General features: G+C 44.7%; 1 protein-coding gene across 2 annotated transcripts; it reads left to right on the top strand.

Moving 5' to 3' along the window:
* Window positions 1-696: 696 nt before the first annotated feature.
* Slc31a2 (solute carrier family 31 member 2) lies at window positions 697-22,806 on the top strand. 2 transcript variants are annotated; one of them, XM_038333908.1, is made up of 4 exons: window positions 697-804; window positions 17,557-17,623; window positions 20,474-20,663; window positions 21,449-22,806. In XM_038333908.1, exons 1-4 carry the CDS (start codon window positions 799-801, stop codon window positions 21,615-21,617), a joined length of 432 nt encoding a protein of 143 aa, XP_038189836.1. In that variant the 5' UTR covers window positions 697-798; the 3' UTR covers window positions 21,618-22,806. The 2 variants fall into 2 exon arrangements, with proteins under 2 accessions (XP_038189836.1, XP_038189837.1); XM_038333909.1 differs by lacking the exon at window positions 697-804 and adding an exon at window positions 829-948.
* Window positions 22,807-23,022: the final 216 nt, after the last annotated feature.

The following is a 23,022-nucleotide window of genomic DNA, read 5'->3' as shown; positions in this document are numbered from 1 at the left end:
GATATACATCCCTGATAAAACTAGGTCAATGAAACAAAAAGCAGTATTCAAAAATGGAAATACTACTAAGAGAAAAAGTTTATTAACCTAGTAATAAATACAAATTAGTATGTGTGAGGGGAGAATGAGAAAAGAGTGGTCTGCAATCCGAAAGCAGCCCTGGGGAGACTGGGAACTGTGAGAAATAAATGTCCATGATTTATAAACCCTCAGTCTGGGATAGTCTGTTAATGTAGCCAAGAGAACTAAGATTTTGTATTACCTACAATGAAGATGAAAAACTGTGCAATATAGAAAGAAACATAATCATAATTCAATGCACACAAGAAAGAAAATTACAACTGTCTGTTAGTTTACCAAACTAGAGAGGATAAAATGGCAACTGGAGCGTAACTGATTTAATGTACTCCTAATTTGTTGCTATTGTGTTTCTGGGGTGAATATTTAGGTGTCTGATCAAAAAAAAAAAAGCAATAAACATTTTTATGATAATTACCAAGGTAAAGTCAATTGCAAGCGGCCGGGCTTGTTGGGGATTGAGAAAACCGGGCGTCAGAGAAGCCAAGACTTGGGGGGGGGGAGAGGGAGGGGATGGGAGCGTGGGTCCCCCGCGGGGGAGGGGCGTGGCCTGGGTCGTGAGGTGGGGCGAGTGAGGACCACAACTCCCAGGCTCCTGCGCGCCGCCTCGCCCTGGTCACGTGAGCCGCGCGGCGGGGGTGCGGTAGCAGCTGCTGCCTTACCTAGTCTGGAGCCGGGAGCGGACTGAAGCGACCCGGGCGGCCGCCCAGTGCGCGCACCATGGCGGTGAGTTTTGTGTTGCGCAGCGGAGGGGACGGAGATGGGCGGCTGTGCGGCCCTCCCGGAGATCTTCGCAGCCCCGGCCCCAGGCTGGAGAGGAGGTTGTGTCAGCGACGCTGTCACAGCTGGAGTAGGGCTGGGGCACTGCAGGTGAAGCTCTGGAGTTTGTTTGTCCCCTCCTGCAGGGTGTCAGTCACTACAGCCAGGCCAGCCCCAAGTGGGACAGGTGGGTGGGGAGAGTGAGGACAGCTGTCCGCGGTCTCTTCCCGGGATCTAGCCAAATTCGAGGCATTGCAGAAAGGTTTCCTACAAGGGGAGGCCCGGCGGGGTTCAGCGCAGCCCACGCGCGTGCACTGAGCACACACCCCCAGATCGGCCTGACCTGGACACGTTCTTGGGTCTGCTTCTTTAAAACTAGTTACTTCCCCATCCTTCTTGCCCCCGGAATCTGAAAGTAGCGCTTTCAACAGACGTCTTTTCCTGGTGAGGTTCTCCCTTAGATACGGAATGACGCTTGCTTCCTCTTTGAGGAAATCCTATCAGTTTCTTCATCTCACAAAGAATGTCTCTGAATCTAAGACAGGAAGCCCACCCAGGCTGTTTGGTACGGAGGCACTCCACCTCCTGCTGATCCTCGTACACGGAAAATAATGGGAACCCCTTGATAAAGGTGCCCAGGCAGTCAACGGCAGCACACGGTCTTTCGTCCCTTTCTAAAGTGTCTGACTAAAAAACGAAGACACTTTTCTTCAAGTTTAACCCCAAATAAGAAAAAAAGAAAACAAGCCTTTGTGAATGACTCTGTTTTTGGCTACGGTCCCTCCTCTGTGAGGTTGCCGCCCTTCATAAAGCACAGATAACTGCCGGAGACACAGATTTATTATCCCCAGTGGGAACACAACTGGTGCCCTGCGCTTACATATCTCAACACAAGACCTGCCGGCTAAAGCTAAGGCCCCTTCCTGTAAGTCTGGCTGTGCTGATTCTAGATTCTCTCTCTCTCTCTCTCTCTCTCTCTCTCTCTCTCTCTCTCTCTCTCTCTCTCTCTCTCTCTCTCTCTCTCATAGTTCAAAATACAGAAGGAGTGAGGAAGGCAGGGACATCAGAGGTTTTGAACTTTGTAGGGAAGTGGAATCGTTCCATATGGTAGTACTAGTTGAGGACACCCTGCCTTCTGGCTTCCCAGCTGCCTCCTGCTTCCCAACTGTCCCAGACACTTGCCTCTCCTCTCACAGGTGACTTTGTTCCCTCCCCAGGTCACCCAGCTTCTCTGCTTCTGCCTGCAATCATTCCCCTGCTAAGCAGTTGGAATGCTACCAGCCTTCTCTCAGTCATTTGCATCCTCAGGGTCTACACATTCCTAGCGCAAGGAAAGGAGACACTGTTGAGAGACGTTTGCTGTCTGTAGGGCTTTCCGTGGACAGCAAAAGGTGTTGACTGCTTTTTTGCTCCTGAGGAAGTTGGCCTGGACCCAAGGATGATAGAATAAAATGAGATGTGGAAACTTCCAGAGTGACTAAATTAGCTACTGGAGACATGCCATTCATGCCTACTGCTTTACCAGCCATACTGGGTGGAATGACAGGCACAGCCTCCACCTGGCAGGGTGGGGCCAGAGGCCTCTGCAGCTGCAGCACAGACAACAGCAACCTCGGGATACATGGAGTTTTCCCTGTTGTTTGTGTCTTCGTATTATTCTCATGTGAGCATTTTTCCAGGTCATCAACTGTTCATTTTGAAATTCTAACAAGGTGTCTCAGGATGGTGGAACTCAAAATGATTTTCCTATTTAGTACTATTTTAACTTTTTATGTTTGCCAGCTACTACTTTCTTTTTTTTTTTTCTCTCATGGTTTTTTTTTTTTTTTATATTTAAAAATTTCCATCTCCTTCCCTCCTCCTCCCCTCTCCCTCCGCTCCTCCTCCCCCTTCCCTCCCCTCCTTCTCCCCCTTCCCTCCCCTTCCCTCCACCCATACCTCCCCTCCCTCCCTCTCAAGGCCAAGGAGCCATCAGGGTTCCCCACTCTATGCTAAGTCCAAGGTCCTCCCAACTCCCCCCAGGTCCAGGAAGGTGATCGACCAAGCTGAGAAGGCTCCCACAGAGCCCGTCCATGCAGAAGAATCAGAGCCCAGCGCCAATGTCCTTTGCTTCTCAGTCAGCCCCCGCTGTTGGCCACATTCAGAGAGACGGGTTTGGTCGCATGATCCATCAGTCCCATTCCAACTGGAGTTGGTGATCTCCCTTTAGTTATGTCCCACCGTCTCCATGAGTGAACGCACCCCTCACGTTCCTGACTTTCTCCCTCATGTTCTCGCTCCTTCTGCTCCTCATCAGGACCTTGGGAGCTCAGTCATTTTCTTCATCTATCGTCAGGTGGAGGTTCTATGGTGATATGCAAGAAATTCATCAGTATGGCTATAGGAACTGGCCTTTTCAGGCTCCCTCTCCTCAGCTGCCCAAGGAACTAACTGGGGGCATCTCCCTGGAAACCTGGGAACCCCTCTAGGGTCAAGTCTCTTGACAACCCTCAGGTAGCTCCTTAAATTAAGATATATGCTTCCCTGCTCCCATATCCACCCTTCCTATATCCCAAGCACCCCATTCCTCCGAGCTCCCCCCGTTCTCCCCTTCACATTTTTCTCTCCCCATCTTCCCTTGGCCCAGTCTCGCCCAACCCTCAAGTTCCCAATTTTGCCTGGCGATCGTGTCTACTTCCAATATCCAGGAGGATTACTATATCTTTTTTTGGGAGTTCACCTTCTTATTATCTTCTCAAGGATCCCAAATTTATAGGCTCGATGTCCTTTAATTATGGCTAGAAACCGATTATGAGTGAGTACATCCCATGTTCATCTTTTTGGGTCTGGGTTACCTCACTCAGAATAGTGGTTTCTATTTCCATCCATTTGCCTGCAAAATTCAAGATGTCATTGTTTTTTACCGCTGAGTAGTATTCTAGCATGTATATATTCCATAGTTTCTTCATCCATTCTTCCACTGAAGGGCATCTAGGTTGTTTCCAGGATCTGGCTATTACAAATAATGCTGCTATGAACATAGATGAGCATATACTTTTGTTGTATGATTGGGCATCTCTTGGGTAGATTCCCAATAGTAGAATTGCTGGGTCCTGGGGTAGGTTGATCCCGAATTTCCTGAGAAACCGCCACACTGCTTTCCAAAGTGGTTGCACAAGTGTGCATTCCCACCAGCAATGGATGAGTGTACCCCTTACCCCACAACCTCTCCAGCAAAGGTTATTATTGGTGTTTTGGATTTTAGCCAATCTGACAGGTGTAAGATGATATCTCAAACTTGTTTTGATTTGCATTTCCCTGATAGCTAGGGAGGTTGAGCATGACCTTAAGTGTCTTTTGGCCATTTGAACTTCTTCTGTTGAGAATTCTCTGTTCAGTTCAGCGCCCCATTTTTTAATTGGGTTAATTGGCATTTTACCGTCTAGTCTCTTGAGTTCCTTATATATTTTAGAGATCAGACCTTTGTCAGTTGCAGGGTTGGTGAAGATCTTTTCCCAGTCAGTAGGCTGCCTTTGTGTCTTAGTGACAATGTCCTTTGCTTTACAGTAGCTGCTCAACTTCAGGAGGTCCCATTTATTCAATGTTGCCCTTAATGTCTGTGCAGCTGGGGTTATGCGCAGGAAACGGTTCCCTGTGCCCATTTGTTGTAGAGTACTCCCCACTTTCTCCTCTATCAAGCTGAGTGTGTTCAGATTAATATTGAGGTCTTTAATCCATTTGGACTTGAGTTTTGTGCATGGTGATAGATATGGATCTACTTTCATTCTTCTACAGGTTGACATCCAGTTATGCCAGCACCATTTGTTGAAGATGCCCTCTTTCTTCCATTGTGTACTTTTTGCTCCTTTATCAAAAATCAGGTGTTCGTAGGTTTGTGGTTTAAGATCCGGGTCTTCTATACGATTCCATTGGTCAACTTCTCTGTTTTTATGCCAATACCAAGCTGTTTTCAATACTGTAGCTTTGTAATAGAGTTTGAAGTCAGGGATGGTAATGCCTTCAGAAGTACCTTTATTGTATAAGATTTTTTTGGCTATCATGGGTTTCTTGTTTTTCCATATAAAGTTGATTATTGTCCTCTCAATCTCTGTGAAGAATTTTAATGGGACCTTGATTGGGATTGCATTAAATCTATAGATTGCTTTTGGTAGAATTGCCATTTTTACTATGTTGATCCTCCCAATCCACGAGCAGGGGAGATCCTTCCATTTTCTGGTATCCTCTTCAATTTCTTTCTTCAAAGACTTAAAGTTCTTGTCAAATAAATCCTTCACTTCCTTGGTTAGAGATACTCCCAGATATCTTATGCTATTTGTGGCTATTGTGAAAGGTGATACTTCTCTGATTTCCCTCTCTGCTTCCTTATCCTTTGTGTATAGGAGGGCGACTGATTTTTTGGAGTTGATCTTGTATCCTGCCATGCTACTAAAGGAGTTTATCAGCTGTAGGAGTTCTTTGGTGAAGTTTTTGGGGTCGCTTATGTATACTATCATATCATCTGCAAATAATGAAAGTTTAACTTCTTCCTTTCCAAATTGAATCCCCTTGATTCCCTTATGTTGTCTTATTGCTATTGCTAGAACTTCAAGCACTATATCGAAGAGATAAGGAGAGAGTGGACAGCCTTGTCGTGTTCCTGAATTTAGTGGGATAGCCTTGAGTTTCTCTCCGTTTAATTTGATGTTAGCTGTCGGCTTGCTGTAAATAGCTTTTATTATATTTAGGAATGACCCTTGTATCCCTAATCTCTCCAAGACCTTTATCATAAAAGGGTGCTGAATTTTGTCAAATGCTTTTTCAGCATCTAATGAGATGACCATATGGTTTTTTTCCTTCAGTTTATTTATATGATGGATTACATTGATAGATTTTCGTATGTTGAACCAGCCCTGCATCTCTGGGATGAAGCCTACTTGATCGTAATGGATAATTTTTCTAATGTGTTCTTGGATTCGGTTTGCCAGTATTTTATTGAGAATTTTTGCGTCAATGTTCATGAGTGAGATTGGCCTGTAATTCTCTTTCTTGGTTGAGTCTTTGTGTGGTTTAGGTATCAGGGTAACTGTAGCTTCATAGAAGGAATTTGGCAGTGACTCTTCTGTTTCTATATTATGAAATACCTTAAGGAGTATAGGTATTAGGTCTTCTTGGAAGTTCTGGTAGAATTCCGCATTGAAACCATCTGGTCCTGGGCTCTTTTTGGTAGGGAGGTTTCTGATAACAGTTTCTAATTCTTCGCGACTAACAGGACGATTTAGAGCATTTACCTGGTCCTGGTTTAACTTTGGTATATGGTATTTATCTAAAAAACTGTCCATTTCTTTTACATTTTCCAATTTTGTGGCATACAGGCTTTTGTAGTAAGATCTAATGATTCTCTGAATTTCCTCTGTGTCTGTGGTTATGTCCCCCTTTTCATTTCTGATCTTAATAATTTGCGTGTTCTCCCTCTGCCGTTTGATTAGTTTGGCTAAGGGTTTGTCAATCTTGTTGATTTTCTCCAAGAACCAGCTTCTTGTTTCATTGATTCTTTGGATTGTTTTCTGTGTTTCTATTTTGTTGATTTCTGCCCTCAGTTTGATTATTTCCAGTCTTCTACTTCTCCTAGGTGAGTCTGCTTCTTTTTTTTCCAGAGCTTTCAGGTGTGCTGTTAAGTCACCAATGAGTGCTTTCTCCGTTTTCTTTAAGTGGGCACTTAGTGCTATGAACTTTCCTCTTAGCACTGCTTTCATTGTGTCCCATAGGTTTGAGTATGTTGTGTCTTTTCATTAAATTCAAGAAAGACTTTAATTTCTTTCTTTATTTCTTCCTTGACCCAGGTGTGGGTCAGTAGTTGACTGTTCAGTTTCCATGAGTTTGTGGGCTTTCTGGGGGTAGCATTGTTGTTGAATTCTAATTTTAATCCATGGTGATACGATAAGACACAGGTGGTTACTAATATTTTTTAGTAACTGTGGAAGTTTGCTTTGTTACCAAGTATATGGTCAATTTTCGAAAAGGTTCCATGAGCCGCAGAGAAGAAGGTATATTCTTTCCTATTTGGGTGGAATGTTCTATAGATGTCTGTTAAGTCCATTTGGTTCATTACCTCCATTAAGTCTTTCAATTCTCTGTTAGGTTTCTGTCTGATTGACCTGTCCATTGGTGAGAGAGGAGTGTTGAAGTCTCCAACTATTAGTGTGTGTGGTTTGATGGCTGCCTTGAGTTCTAGAAGTGTTTCTTTTACATAAGTGGGAGCTTTTATATTAGGGGCATAGATATTCAGGATTGAGACTTCATTCTGATGGATTTTTCCTGTTATGAGTATAAAGTGTCCCTTTCCATCTCTTCTGATTGATTTTAGTTTGAAGTCAACTTTGTTGGAAATTAGTATGGCCACACCCGCTTGTTTCTTAGGGCCATTTGCTTGATAAACCTTTTCCCAACTCTTTACTCTGAGTAGGTGTCTGTCTTTGTGGTTGAGGTGTGTTTCTTGTAAATAGCAAAATGTTGGATTCTGTTTTCGTATCCAGTCTCTTAGCCTGTGCCTTTTTATAGGTGAATTGAGTCCATTGATATTAAGTGATATTAATGACCAGTGGTTGTTAACTTCAGTCATTTTTAGTAGTAGAGTTTGTGTGTTTCCCTTCTTCTAGTTGTGCTGGTGAAGGGTCGCTAGATGCCTGAGTTATTGTGGGCGTTGTTGGACTCCTTGGTTTGTGATTTTCCTTCTATTACTTTCTGCAAGGCTGGATTTGTGGCTGCGTATTGTTTAAATCTGTTTTTGTCCTGGAATATCTTGTTTTCTCCATCAATGGTGAATGCAAGCTTTGCTGGGTATAGTAGTCTAGGCTTGCATCCATGTTCCCTTAGTGTCTGTAGCACATCTATCCAAGCTCTTCTGGCTTTCATGGTTTCCATTGAGAAATCAGGTGTAATTCTGATAGGTTTCCCTTTATATGTTATTTGACCTTTTTCCTTTGCAGCTCTTAATATCTGTTCTTTATTCTGTATGTTTTGTGTTTTGATTATTATATGGCGTGGGGATGCTTTCTTTTGATCCAGTCTATTGGTGTTCTGTAGGCTTCTTGTACCTTCATAGGAACATCCTTCTTTAGGTTGGGGAAGTTTTCTTCTATAATTTTGTTGAATATGTTTTCTGGGCCTTTGAGTTGTAATTCTTCTCCTTCTTCTACCCCAATTATTCTTAGGTTTGGTCTTTCATGGTGTCCCAGATTTCCTGAATGTTTTGTGTTAAGAATTTGTTAGATTTGTTTAGTTCTTTAATCTGTGAGTTTATTTCCTCTATAGTATCTTGAGAGTCCGAGATTCTTTCTTCCATCTCTTGTATTCGGTTGGAAATACTTGTCTCTGAAGTTTCTGTTCGTTTACTCAGAGTTTCCATTTCCAGTCGTCCCTCAGATTGTGTTTTCTTCAATACCTCCATTTCATGTATCAGGTCTTGTACTGTTTCCCTTACCTGTTTGATTGCTTTTTCTTGTTTTTCTTGTTTTTCTTGGGTATCTTTGAGAGATTTATTTATTTCGTCTACCTTTTTGTTTGTCAACTCCATTTCTTTATGGCAGTTTTTTACCTCCTGTTTAAGGTCCTCTATTATTTTCATAAAGTACTGTTTAAGGTCGGATTCTTCTATATCTTCTGGGGTAGGGTGTTCAATTCTTGTTGTTTCGGGATGTCTGGCTTGTGGTGATGTCATGTTGCCTTTCATGTTGTTGGAGGAGCTCCTGCATTGGCGCCTGCCCATCTCTTCCTTCAAAAGGAGCCCGGAGGCGTTTGGTGTCCTAGACCAATCTTTGCTGTGACTGAAACTGGTTGGATCTCCCCTGTGTCAGAGGAGGACCTATTCCTTGCGTCACAATCTGAAGAAGCCCGCACTCCCTTGCGGGAATCCCCAGACCTGCCTGGAGGCCAGAGTCTGATTCCTCTGGGTGGATGGCCTTAGAACAGGAGCAGGACACCAGTTCAGGTGGAACTGAACTGGTGGAATACCACACAGCAAACCTGGCAGCACAATCTGAAGGAGCCCGCACCTCTCCGCAGGAATCCTCAGACCTGCCTGGAGGCCAGAGTCTGACCCCTTTGGGTGGATGGCCTTAGAACTGGAGCAGGGCACCTGAGAACACTAGGGAAAGCTTGGGAGACACAGGGACGGGAGAAACAGACACAAGCCTGCAGAGGGACGTGGGGGTAGGGGGTCTGTGCTCTCTTCCAGGGCAGGTTGCCCCAGGGTCCGCATTCACTCACCAGTTCAGATGGAATGTCAGGGCACAGGATCAGGGATTCCAGGCAGCCCAGGGTCGCAGCCCAGACAAAAGGGCCAAGGTGGGGACAGGGCGGGATGGAATACCACACAGCGAACCTGGCAGCACAATCTGAAGGAGCCCGCACCCCTCCGCAGGAATCCTCAGACCTGCCTGGAGGCCAGAGTCTGGCCCCTTTGGGTGGATGGCCTTAGAACTGGAGCAGGACACCTGAGAACAACTAAGAAAATATCACTGGTGCTACTGTGTTGAGAGGTCAGCGAGGTATGAAAGTGCATCTCCAGAAGTCGTCATCAGGACTGCAGTGTCCCAAAGAATGATAGATCCTCTGGCAGACTGTCAGGTCCCCTTACAGGCCAAGCAGCTCTCAGACAAAGGCCTACCCTGCCCCAGGCAGGCCAATGTAGGAGGGGACCTCCCACGGGCCTGGGTGCACTCAATTACAGGTCCCCAGAGCCCAAACAGGCTGAGCTGTGGGATTTTGTGGCCCCAAAGACGGGAGGATGAGGCAGGGGGAGGGGGGGAGGATTCTGGGTGCAAGCTGGGAAGGGACAGGAAGAGAGAGGCAGTATCCGGGGAGAATAACCCCTGCAGGAAGAGCAGGAAGTGTGCTGGTGGCAGGGGGAGTTGTGGAATGTCGGTGGTCCCTCTCCGGGCAGCTGCCGCGGTTCGGGCACTCACTCCTCACTCACCCCAAAGAATGATGGATCCTCTGGCAGACTGTCAGGTCCCCTTGCAGGCCAAGCAGCTCTCAGACAAAGGCCTACCTTGCCCCGGGCAGTCAAATGAAGGAGGGGACCTCCCACCGGCCTGGGTGCACTCAATTACAGGTCCCCAGAGCCCAAACAGGCTGAGCTGTGGGATTTTGTGGCCCCAAAGACGGGAGGATGAGGCAGGGGGAGGGGGGGGAGGATTCTGGGTGCAAGCTGGGAAGGGACAGGGAGAGAGAGGCAGTATCCGGGGAGAATAACCCCTGCAGGAAGAGCAGGAAGTGTGCTGGTGGCAGGGGGAGTTGTGGAGAGTTGGAGGTCCCTCTCCGGGCAGCTGCCGCGGTTCGGGCACTCACTCCTCACTCACCCCAAAGAATGATGGATCCTCTGGCAGACTGTCAGGTCCCCTTGCAGGCCAAGCAGCTCTCAGACAAAGGCCTACCTTGCCCCGGGCAGTCAAATGAAGGAGGGGACCTCCCACCGGCCTGGGTGCACTCAATTACAGGTCCCCAGAGCCCAAACAGGCTGAGCTGTGGGATTTTGTGGCCCCACAGACGGGAGGATGAGGCAGGGGGGCCAGCTACTACTTTCATATTAGGGAGATAAACTGCTTATCGTTAACATGATTTTGAAGTTGTTAAATAATTTACCTGGCCAACTAGTAGTAGGCTGGGGACATGGTGGTTTCGACTATTTCTCCAACCATAACACTACAGATTCTTGCTCCAGAAATACCCAGAGTGCTTATGAAACATGCTGCAATTTGAAGAGTAACTTATGCTTTCTAGAAAGTTCCGTGACTGAATACATGGACCTTTAAACAAAGGCCCGTTAACAGTTGCTGGCAGTAGCAGAGATGTTGGGCGGGGGAGCTACTGGCAGGAGCTGAAGCAGTGCAAGCCTGTGCAGGCCCTCGGAAGGCCGATGACTTCACTCTCCTCCGGGTCTTCTGAAGGTCAGGCCCTTTTCAGAACCAAAAGCTATGTATGCCAAGTAAGGCAGCCATGCCTCTTCCCAGGTCTGGTCTACAGGGTCTGAACGTGGGGAACAGAGCACCCATGGATTTGTTTCCTCTTGTGAAACCCACAGTGGGAGCCTGTCTGCACAAAGTTCACAGGGATCTGAGAGACTTCCTGGGGTTCAGTCCCCATTTTACAGATGGGGAGACTGAGCTCTAGTAGGAGCTTGTTGTGTGGCTTGCTCAAGGTCCTAGCAGAAAAGGAAGGCAGATACAGGATGTTCAACTTCAGAATCTGTATTCTGTCCACTGGGCTTTGCTCCTCTGTTCAAACTGTACCATGCCCAGTGCTCACCCGAACCTCTTCCCCTGGGTTCTGATTGACAGGTCTAAGGAGCCCAGGCAGTGCATTTTTAGTAAAGATCTGAGGTCCTTCACTAAGCTACCTGGGCAGCGTGGGACTTGTTGACAGTCTCTGCCCTCAGTGGTTCACCTGTATTCCCTGTGCGTGTGGAACCAGGATTACGCGCACCTGTGGTCCGCCCAGGCGTCTTTCCTCCTCACCTCTACCCCCTTGCTTTGCATCCTGTTTTTCAGCTGTAGTGCCTTAAGCACTGGCTTTTCTTCCCTGTCCTCACATACCATGGTCTTGTTTGCTTCGTTTCTTTATCCTTAAAGGCCTAAGCACCACCATTGTGATTGCATGGATCTCTTTTCTCCTATATTTTTCTCCTTTCCTAGCTTCTTCCCTTCTTTTCTACCAGTGTGACCTTGTCTCTGCCATTTTCACATTTTTTTGGAAATGTTAAAACTAACAATCAAAGACTCAGATGGTCAAGTGCTTGTCTAGCACACACGGGGTCATAGATTAAATCCCCAGTGCCACAGAAATCTAGTGAGGTGGTTCATTCTTGTTATCCCAGCACTCCGAAGCTGGAATTAGGGGGATCACAAGTTCAGAATCATTCTCAAATTCAAGGCCAGCCGGGGCTACACAAGACCCTGAACAAAACAAAATGTAATGGTTCAGCAGTTAACATTGTGTTCTGCTTTTGCAGAGAACCCAATTTGGGTCCCAGAACACGTCATCCTTGGGTAGCTCACAGCTACCTGCAACTGTAGCTCCAGGAGGAATCTGGGACCCTCTTCTGTGGGCACATGCAAAAACTCACACACAGGTACACACTTATACACACAATTAAAAATAAAAGTATTTTTTTTTTGCCAGATAAAGTGTTGCACACCTTAACCGAAGCACTTGGGAGGCAGAGGCAGATAGATCTGGTATACATAGCAAGTTCCAATACATGGTGAGGTGCTCTCTTGCTCTCTCTCTCTCCATATATGTGTGTGTGTGTGTGTGTGTGTGTGTGTGTGTATGTATAAAACAAAAAGAAAAAATTTTTCTCCATAAATTAGTTTTGTTTATTTATGTCGAATGAGGGTCAGGTATGAAGACATGAGTTCTATTCCTGCTGCTGCCACCACCTCACAGTATAACCCTGGGCATGCCATAACTTCCTCGTGGGCTTCCTTAAAGGTTGTGTTGAGAGCACAGACTCTGAAACCAGTCTGTCTGGGCAAAATCCTGCTGGCCAACATGCCAACAGATATGAGAAAAGGTCAGCACTCTCCCGGGTCAGAGTCTGTCTAACAAGAAAAGGAGTGGGCAGGGGACAGGGCTCTGGGCTCTGCCTTCTGGCAGGAAAGAGAGCTGTTGAGCTATCCCAGCTTCTCCCAGACTTGATTACAGAGTCATCTCTCAGACTGTCTTAACAGCCTGCGGTTCTCATGGAATCCTTTAGGTTGGGAGGGGGGGTAATTTGTTTTTTGTTTTATTTTGTTTTTGTTTTTTTAGAGGCAAGATTAAAACTTTTTTTAATTGATTTTTATTGAGCTCTACTTTTTTCTCTGTTTCCCTCCCTGGCTCTCCCCTACCCTTCAACCTTCTCCTAAGGTCCCCATGGTCCCAATTTACTCAGGAGATCTTGTCTTTTTCTACTTCCCATGTACATTAGATCTATGTGTTTTGGCTATCCTGGGTTTTTTGCTTTTCCATATAAAGTTGAGTACCGTTCTTTTGAGGTCTGTGAAGAATTTTGCTGAGATTTTGATGAGCATTGCATTGAATCTGTAGATTGCTCTTGATAAGATTGCCATTTTATTATGTTAATTTTACCTACCCAGTAGCATGGGAGATCTTTTCATTTTCTGATGTCTTCAATTTCTTTCTTCAAAGATTTAAAGTTTTTGTCATACAGGTCTTCCATTTGTTTGGTTAGAGTTACTCTGAGATATTTTATGCTATTTGTGGCTATTGTGAAGGGTGATGTTTCTCTGATTTCTTTCTCAGCCCATTTATTATCTGTGTACAGGAGGGCTACTGATTTTTTTTCAAGTTAATCTTGTATCCTTCTACATTACTGAAGGTGTTTATGAGTTGTGGAAGTTCCTTGGTAGAATTTTTGGGGTCACTATATTAAAACTATCATTTCATCAGCAAAGTTTGACTTCTTTCCTATTTGTATCCCCTTGATCTCCTTTTGTTGTCTCATTGCTCTAGTTAGAACCTCAAGTACTGTAATATCTAGATATAGAGAGATTGTCTTGTTCCTGACTTCAGTTAGATCATTTTGAGTTCCTCTCCATTTAGTTTGATGTTGGCTGTTGGCTTGCCGTATATTGCTTTTATTATGTTTAGGTATATTCCTTGTATTCCTGCTCTCTCCAGCACCTTTATTATAAAGGGATGTTGTATTTTGTTGGAGGCTTTTTTAGAATCTAATGAAATGATCATGTGGTTTATTTATTTCTTTTCAGTTTGTTTATATGGTGGATTACATTGACAGATTTTCCTATGTTGAACCATCCCTGCATCTCTGGGATGAAGCAGACTTGATCATGGATGATTTTTTCTGGTGTGTTCTTGGATTTGATTTGCCAGTATTATATTATTTTTACATCAGTGTTCATGAGTGAGATTGATTTGTAATTCTTTGTTAGTAATGGCTTTCTGTGGTTTGGGTATCAGAGTAATTGTAGCCTTATAAAAAGAGTTTGACAGTGTTCCTTCTGTTTCTATTGTGTGGAACAATTTGAAGAGTATTGGTATTAGTTCTTCTTTGAAAATCTTGTAGAATTCTGTGCTAAAATCATCTTGCCCTAGGCTTTTTTTTTGAAAGACTTTTGATGACTGTTTCTATTTTTTCAGCAGTTATAGATCTATTTAATTTGCTTATCTGGTCTTGATTTAATTTTGATAAGTGATATTTATCAAGAAAATTGTCCATTTCCTTTAAGTTTTCCAATTTTGTGGAGTACAGGTTTTCGAAATATTTCAGGTCGATGATTCCCTGTATTTCCTCTGTGTCCATGCCCCCCTTTTCATTTCTGATTTTGTTAATTTGGATATTCTCTCTCTGCCTTTTGGTTAGTTTGGATAAAGGTTTGTCCATTTTGTTGATTTTTTTCTCGAAGAACCAACTATTTGTCTCATTGATTCTTTGTATTGTTTTCTTTGTTTCTATTTTGTTGATTTCAGCTCTCAGTTTGATTATTTCCTACCATCTAGTTCTCTTGGATGAGTTTGCTTCTTTTTGTTCTAGAGTTTTCAGGTGTTCTGTTAACTCCCTAGTGTGGGATTTTTCCAGCTTCTTTATGTAGGCATTTAGTGCTATGAACTTTCCTCTTAATACAGCTTTCATTGTGTCCCTTAAATTTGGGTAGTTTGTGTGACCATTTTCTTTGACTTTTAGGAAGTCTTTAATTTCTTTATTTCTTCCTTGACTCATTGATGATTCAGGTGAGCATTGTTTAATTTCCTTGTGTTTGTGGTCTTTCTGGAATTAGTTTTAAGTCATGGTGATCTGATAAGATACATGGGGTTATTCCAATTATTTTGTATCTGTTGAGGTTTGCTTTGTTCTCTAGTATGTGGTCAATTTTTGAGAAGGTTCCATGAGGTGCTGAGAAGAAGGTATATTCTTTTATGTTTGATGAAATGTTCTATAGATGTCTGTTAAGTGCATTTGAGTCATAACATCTGTTCTCTTATTTATCTGTTCATTTTTTGTCTGACTGACCTGTCCAGTGGTGAGAGGGGAGTGTTGAAGTCTCCCACTATTAGTGTGTGGGGTTTAATGTGTGATTTAAACTTTAGAAGTTTCTTTTACATATGAGGGTGCCCTTGTATTTGGGGCATAGACGTTCTGTATTCAGATTTCTTCTTGATGGATTGTTTCCTGTGACAAACATGAAATGTCCTTATTTGTCTTTTTTGATTGATTTTAGTTTGAAGTCTATTTTGTTAGATATTAGGATAGCTACACCTGCTTGTTTCTTAAGTCCATTTGATTGAAAAAATTTTCCCAACCCTTTACTCTGAGGCGATGTCTGTCTTTGAGGTTGAATTGTGTTTCTTGTATGCAGAAGAAGGATGGATTCTGTTTTCATATCCAATCTGTTAGCCTGTGTCTTTTATAGGTGAGTTGAGTCCATTTATATTAAGGAATATTAGTGACCAATGATTGCTAGTTCCTGTTATTTTTTATTGTTGGTGATATTATTGTGTGTTTTTTCCATTCTTTGGGATTTGCTGCTGTGAGATCATCTATTTTCTGTGTTTTTGTGGTGTTTGTTCCTTGGGTTGGAGTTTTCCTTGTAGTACTTTGTGTAGGGCTGGGTTTGTGGCTAGATATTGGTTAAATCTGGTTCTGTCATGGAATATCTTGTTTTGTCCTTCTATGGTGATTGAAAGTTTTTGCTGGGTATAGTAGTTTGGGCTGGCATCTGTGGTCTCTTAATGTCTGCATAACGCTTGACCACCACCTTCTGGCTTTCAATGAGAAGTCAGGTGTAATTCTGATAGGTCTGCCTTTATGTATTACTTGGCCTTTTTCCTTTGCAGCTCTTAATATTCTTTATTCTGTATGTTTAGTGTTTTGATTATTATGTGGCAAGGGGACTTTTTTTTTTCTCAACCCAGTCTATTTGTTGTTCTGTAAGCTTCCCGTATCTTCATAGGCATATCTTCCTTTAGGTTGGAAAAGTTTTCTTCTATGATTTTGTTAAATATATTTCTTTGCTTTTAGTTGGACTTATCCTTTTATCCCTGTTATTCTTAAGCTTGGTTCTTTTATGGTGTCCTATATTTCCTGGATATATTCCTGTGTTAAGCTTTTGTTAGATGTAATGTTTTCTTTGACCAATAGGTCTGTTTCCTCTATTGTATATTTAGCACTTGAGATTCTCTCTTCTATTTCTTGTATTCTGCTGTTTATGCTTGCATTTGTGATTCCTGAGCATTTTATCATATTTTGTGTTTCCAGAATTTCCTTGGTTTGTGTTTGCTTATTTTTTGTTTGTCTTTTCCTCTATTTTTTGAGGGAATTTTTCATTTCCTTAAACATTCTCCTAAAGTTATTTTTTAGGTCATTTTTTTCTGCTTCATCTATATTTGGGTGTTTAAGTCTTGCTGTTGTAGGGCCACTAGTTTTTGTTGGTGTCATGTTGTTCTTTGTGATGTTGAGTGTGTTCTTACCTTGTCTACCCATCTTTTTCTCTGATTGGTGTAGTTGGGGCTGTGCCTCTGTTGATAAATTTTCCAGGTGCCAGTGGTTCCAAGGCTTAGATGATTGTTCCTCCTGGTGCTGTCAGGGCCACGGTTCTAGTCACCCCCGAGGTCACGCGGTGTTCCTGAAGGTTGCTCAGCCCTCGGGGAATTGCTCTGCAATCGTGGAGGTTGTTCAGGCCTGTTCCTATGGAGCTTGCTTGTTTGGGGCTGCTCCCGCTGAGGTCACTGGCTCAGGCCTGCTCCTGCAGAGGTCGCTGGCTCGGGCCTGCTCCTGCAGAGGTCCCTTTCTTTTTTCACGGCCTACTGTTCTTTATTATCTCTTTTGATGATCAATTTTGAGGAAGTTGGAAGAAGAAAAAGGTAGATGCATATAATCGTGAACTTGGGGCTGTTTACCTGCCAACAAGTTAGTGGCGCTGGTGTCTCAGTGGACAGAGAGTGGCAATGGCACAGCCTCCAGACAAAGTGACAGCTAGCCCTCGTTTTCCTGTCCCTCCGACAGTTCCAGACTCTGACAGCCTTTCTGAGAAACCACAATCTCTCTCCAGGTCCTCTTCCCCGGAACACTGGTCAAGAGCTACCAGGCTTCTCACAAAGCACACCCAGGGAAAATCCCATTTCCTTTTCAGGGCTCCCCTTTCCCATTTACAGTTGAGATGGAGTTAAAGGGGAGGAGTTGGACTGATCAATGTGTTCCTTTTTTATGTTTTTAATGGTCCTAGGGGTTGAAACAAGGGCCTCACATATTTGAGGCAAGTTCTCCACCTTCCTCACCTTCTCAGTGCTGGCTACAGACTGGGGTCAGCAAGGAGACTCGTGAAGGAGTGGTGTACAGATGGGAGACATCTTTCCTTAGCCTTGCTTGACAAAAACTGTCACATCTGTCCAGGTTCACTGCTGCTGGCTCCGGGGAATGTGTTCCAGAACTAAGCAAAAGGCTGAGCCGGTATATAAGGCTTGGCATAGGGCTTCCTATTGAGTTTGGAGGGGACATCTCCATGTGGTTGGCCCTGTGAGGGTAGGCACTCCCCATCTTCACTTCCACACGAAGCAGGGCTCAGTTATAGGTGCTATTGACCCACTTGGGCAAGCCCCTCCTCTTCCATGTGGCTTCTGGTGGACCTATAGCCCCAGGTTTCCCAAGGCAACTGTTGGAGAGCATTAGGAAGCAGGACCTGTGTCCAAGCTTCCTGTGATGCTGACCCTCATCTTTTTCAGATGCATTTCATCTTCTCAGATGAGGCTGTGCTTCTGTTTGATTTCTGGAGAGTCCACAGTCCTACAGGTAAGAATCGGGAAAGTCAGTGCCAGGCGGCAGAAAACCTGGGTTCTTTTTATTTTCTGTGGGCAGTGAAGGCACAATGAGCTGGAACTGTGCATTTATTATTCTAAGGCAGGCTGGGAACAATCCAGATGCCTGCTGTGGCAGTTGTGCCCTTCCCTACACTGGATTGCCGTTGTCCAGCTACAGACTAAGCCGTGAAGCAGAACAGCACTTTGTTAGTGTCTCACCAAGATTCTGTGGGTTGACTGTGCTACCTGAGCAGTCTACACTCAGGGCCTCTCATGCAGTGGAGCCAGACAGTGGCTGGATACAGTCTTTTGAGGAGCGTTTAGAGTCTCGTCCTGGTTGTGAGCTGCAGCCTCAGCTGGGCTTCATCTGAGCCCACAGTGGCTCCTCCTATAGTGTGGGCTTCCTCATGGCAGAGTGGCTAGGTTTTAAGAGCAGGTGTCCTAAAAAGAACATGGGTGAAATGCATGATTTAAAAACCTACCCTAGAGGCTGGTAAGAAGGCTCTGTTGGTAAAGTGCTTGCTGACATAGCAACAAGACCTTGATTTGGTTCCTAGCACCCACGTAAAAGACAGGCATGGCAGCATCCACCTGTAATCCTTGCACTGAAGAGTAGAGACAGGATTCCTGGGACTTACTAGCCAGGCAGCCTATCTTTAGCTTCAGCAAGAGATGCAGTCTAAAAAAAATAAGGTAGAGAGCACTAGAAGATACCTAATGTTGACCCCTGATTTCTACACACATGTGCACCCACACACATGTGCATGCATACACATGAATATGCACACATATACACATTTACATACAAAAATAAAACCTACACTTGGAAGTTACATAGCATTATCTTCTATCTATTGACCGATCCTTTGACCCTTCCGGGCTAAAAGGGAGGGAACATGGCTCCCATCTCATGTTGGAAGGAGGGCGCGGGTAGGATATATGGGAGTGAACATCTTTGAAACTATAGAATAACCTGGAAAAAATAAGGCAGATGTGTATGAACAGAAGGGAGTCCATGTCCTGTGGGAGTTGGATAATGAAGCTGGAAGCAAGTGAGTAAAATCAAGGCTATGACCCAACAACTGCCATCAACCATTTGCTGAAGCAACTCTCAGAACTCAGGGAAATGCTTTACATAGGCATAAACAAGCCACTAGCTAGTGGTGATCAACTCAGCCTGCAGCCTGCCTATTCCCCAGAGTCTAGGAGTAAGGCAGAGTGTTCCAATCTTGTTATGGAATACTGGTTCCCCTCCATCCTGAGGTACTGAGCTACTTAGAGGCTTCAGCCACAAGTCGTTGGCACATATAAGTTCCCACTAGCGAGTGTTTATTGAATATAGAGTATCTTAGTATTTAGCCCAAGCTGGTTGTAAACTCACAATCCACCTACCTCAGCTTCCTCGGTGCTGAGATCACAGGTATGCACTACCATTCCTAGTTCCAAATATACTCTTACGCCATAAAGCCTCATAAAATACTTTGGATGGACCATTTATTATCTTGTGTTGTAAAACACAGGTAGCATCAGAGTTCATTTTACCTAGAGGCACAAATAAATACTTACTATTCCCTAACTTGGATTTTTCTCTATAAATGTAATATATGGAATACTAATAGACAGTATTTAGGAAAATTGGGCAAAGAGGAAAATAAATACCCACTGTGTTCTAACTTGTTGCTCTCCTGCCATACCCTCTCCCAGGGTTTCTGGTGTACCTAAACGTGAAAAGTGTGTGCCTCTAGGTGTATACCCCTCCATTTGCAAGAAATCTTTATAGAGGTGTGTGCAGAATGTGGGGGAGCTATTTTGATGGTGCTGTGTAGCTTCTTCATCCTCAGCCTCTGGCTTTGCCAGAATGAGAAACCAATTCCAGTATGTCAGAACTACTAAGAAATGTCTAGAGAAGCAAAGGGATGATGAAGGTCTGAGCTTTATGAAGGTGAGGAGGAAGAGACCAGTGGCTGGAGTGGATTCAGAGTGAGTGGAGAGTGGGCTGTCCTGACTCCTGGGATAGCCCCCTGGGGAGTGTCTGGGGAGAAGCAGTGCTTTTCAGCGAGCCCTACAACTTGGCTTGCTTGTTCTGGGGTACTGGGGATCAAACCTTGAGCCTCACTTATGCTAGGCAAGCATTCTGTCTCTGGGCCTTTTTACTTTTTGAGATGTCGTCTCACTAAATTGTTTAGGTTAGCCTGGAATCCACTCTAGTCCAGGCCAGCAGTAAACTGTGATCTCTCAGCCATCAGAGTACCTGGAATTACATACAGCCTGTGTCCAACATCCATCTTGCTTCTTTATTTATATGCATGTACACTTATGTGTGGAAGTGGATGTGCATCTGTATGCATGTCCATGTGCATGTCAGAGGACAACCTTGACTGTTCATCAGATGGCATCCTCGTTTTTAAGATACGGTTTCTAACTGACTTGGATCCTGCCTAGTAAGCTAGGCTGGACTGGCCAGCAAACCCAGGTATCCTGCTGTTTGCTTCCCCAGTGCTGGGAGTAGAGCAGAGATGACTGCTGCTGCTCCTCCGCCTCCGCCTCCTCCTCCTCCACCTCTGCTTTTTAATGCACGCCACCACACCTGACCCATTTATATATCTTTAATTGGCAAAAACTGTCCATCTTATGTGGCACTTTGAGATGTTTCAGTACATGCCTAAGTTAAGTAGCATTTGAATCAGGGCCAGCCCACCTGTGTCTTCAAATTTCTATCACTTGCTCATGATGAGAACATGTAAAACCATCTCCTAGCTTTTTTGAAACGTGATACACTATCATTATCTGCAATCGCCATTCAGGACACCCAAACCTATTTTTCACCTTTGCCTCTTCACAGGCATGGCCCTCTCAGTGCTGGTTGTCTTGCTCCTGGCTATACTGTATGAAGGCGTCAAGGTTGCCAAAGCCAAGTTGCTCCACAAGACTCTGGAGAACCTGCCTAATACCACTAGCCAGCAGCTCATCCTGGAATCAGACCAAGATTCTACAGGCTCCACATCAACTCCAGCCAGTGGCCACCGCCTCAGGTACAAACCATGAGTAGAAGGATGGCCAGAGCAGTCACTCTCGCCCCAACAACATTAGCCCCACACATAGAAAGATAACTTGGGCCCCAGGGAGTTTTTAGTAAGATGAATTAGAGCCCGGGTCTGTGGTGTCTGGGCCAAAGCTACCTATCAAGCAGCCTCTTGGGTGGATCCCAAGGATTTCTCTGTGGACTGCAGGGAACTTTAACCTATGCTGCAGGCCTGTCACCAGGCTCCCAAATGCAAGAGAACAGCAGCTGTACCAAAGCAAGAACTGCCATCAGCCTAGTGTCTCACTTGATGGGAGAAGGAGTCATCTTTTCTGTGCTGCAGGCCCCACCTGCCTTTCCTGCAACCTCACCTATGCTTAACGAGCCTGCCTGCAACATCACCAGCCACCTTACTGGGTGTCTCACACCCTCATAACCATCCAGTGTTTTACTGATAAGAAAACCAGTACTCAAAAGGTTCAGAGATTTAATAGGCACCCAAGTCCCTGTTCTTTTCATGGCTCCTCCACCTCCCACATTCAATTCAAGGGAGAGACTGGCTTTCCAATGATTTCCTTCTTATTCCTTGTCTGACAAAATTGACTACATAAACCATAATGGTTTCCCCATTTGCCTAGGATGGCAGGAAGCTCAGAGCTAAATATGGAGATGTCTTTTTGGAGAGAAATCTCTGCTAGGTAAAATATGTTGTGCTGGGACTCCAGAGCTTTCTGTCCCTAACAAAACACATCTGCTCACCACTGTTTAACTAACTTGTTTCTCTTTTATGCCTAGGTGGTTTTTGTGTTACTTTGGCCAGTCTCTAGTCCATGTCATTCAGGTGGTCCTTGGCTACTTTGTGATGCTGGCCATAATGTCCTACAACACCTGGATTTTCCTCGGTGCGATCGTGGGCTTGGGTGTGGGCTATTACCTAGCCTACCCACTTCTCAGCATGACTTAGTGGGCCAGTAGGTGCTGAGAGCTGGAGAGAGCTGGGGCCGCTGCTCCAGGCATTGTACTTCCAGCTGCTCTTTCTTATGATGGCCACTGCTCACCTCTCTCCCAGTTCCTGGCAGCATGGAGCCGAAGCCAGCAAATGGTCCCTGGAGCTACCTCCCTTCCCAGCCTGAACTCCAAAGGGCCCAAGCCTCCTGTGGTGCCTAAGCAAGTGGCTATGACCAAAGGGAACATGGAGAGACTGGAACCTGGAGGCAGAGTAGCCAGGCTGTGATCATAGATCTCAGACTGCAAATTAAAATTTTCCAAAGAGCTTCAGTGAGGAAGGCCATGGAACCTGGATACCCTCTTCTGCTTTGTGCCTTAATGCCAGGGGCATCTCCAGTCTTGGGGATGGACCGTGCCAGCACCTTCTCACCTTTTTGCCTTGGAACACATAAAGACTGCCAATGACAAAACAAGTTTTCACTTCGAACTCCTGACTGGCAATTTTGCACATCCAAACAAAACAAAGTTCTTAATGAACTCACTGTGTTCATGATGACAGCAGTGCCTGCTGAGACCTGTCTCCCTTTCTTAGGGAGACTGATCTGATTAGAGGCAGAGAGACAGGACTGTTAGCAAGGCTACAGACATATCCACTGTGCAGATGAGCTCATCTGACAGCATTGCCTGCAGCAGGTCAGTCTTGTGACCAGGGCCTTCCCAGGTCCTCTTGTCTGCATCACAGAGAACAGCATTTCCTAACAGAGCTGGCTGCCTCTTATTTCTTACTTGCTGCTAACACCTAATGACCTGGTAGGGAGCCATGAGTCAGTCACTTAAGTACTGATTCAGCAGGGATGTGTTGGGGGAGGGGTGCTGACTGAGGTGCAATGAGCAGTCAAACCAAAGCCAGGTATTAAGAGTTAAGTGAACTCCAGGTATTTGAGCCTTTTCACTTTACAGGAAAAAAAAAGTTAAGAGACAGGAATGGGGATACATACCTGTAATCCCCAGGAGGCTGAGCCTGGAGATCATGGGTTTGAGGGCAGCCTGGTCTACATAGAGTTCCAGGCTAGCCTGGGATGCATGGTGAAACATACATGTATAGTGTCTATATTCAAGTACCTTATTGACTCAAGGAAAAGATGGTTTTAAGCTTTGGGAATTATAAACAAATACACTTTAATAAATTTCTATTTTGAAAAGTCTGTGGTTGTTGGTCTGTTTCTCTCTTTTCCAACAGTACACAGCTCTTACATGTTAGCACTGCAGGAGCTAGGGGAGATCAAGGACTAAGATTGCATGCAGGAAAGATAACTCTGTGTGCAGAGAAACATCTGGAAATGTGCCTGTTGGTAGACAGCCAGAGTATCAACTTGGTCACATTAGGTTCATGTAACAAGTACCTACTTGTAGTGAGGAGG

This window comes from Arvicola amphibius, chromosome 6 (genome assembly GCF_903992535.2).
Source record: "Arvicola amphibius chromosome 6, mArvAmp1.2, whole genome shotgun sequence".
Classification (NCBI taxonomy): Eukaryota; Metazoa; Chordata; class Mammalia; order Rodentia; family Cricetidae; genus Arvicola; species Arvicola amphibius.
Note: the sequence above shows the minus strand (reverse complement) of the source record. Positions and strands in the feature narration are given on the sequence as shown.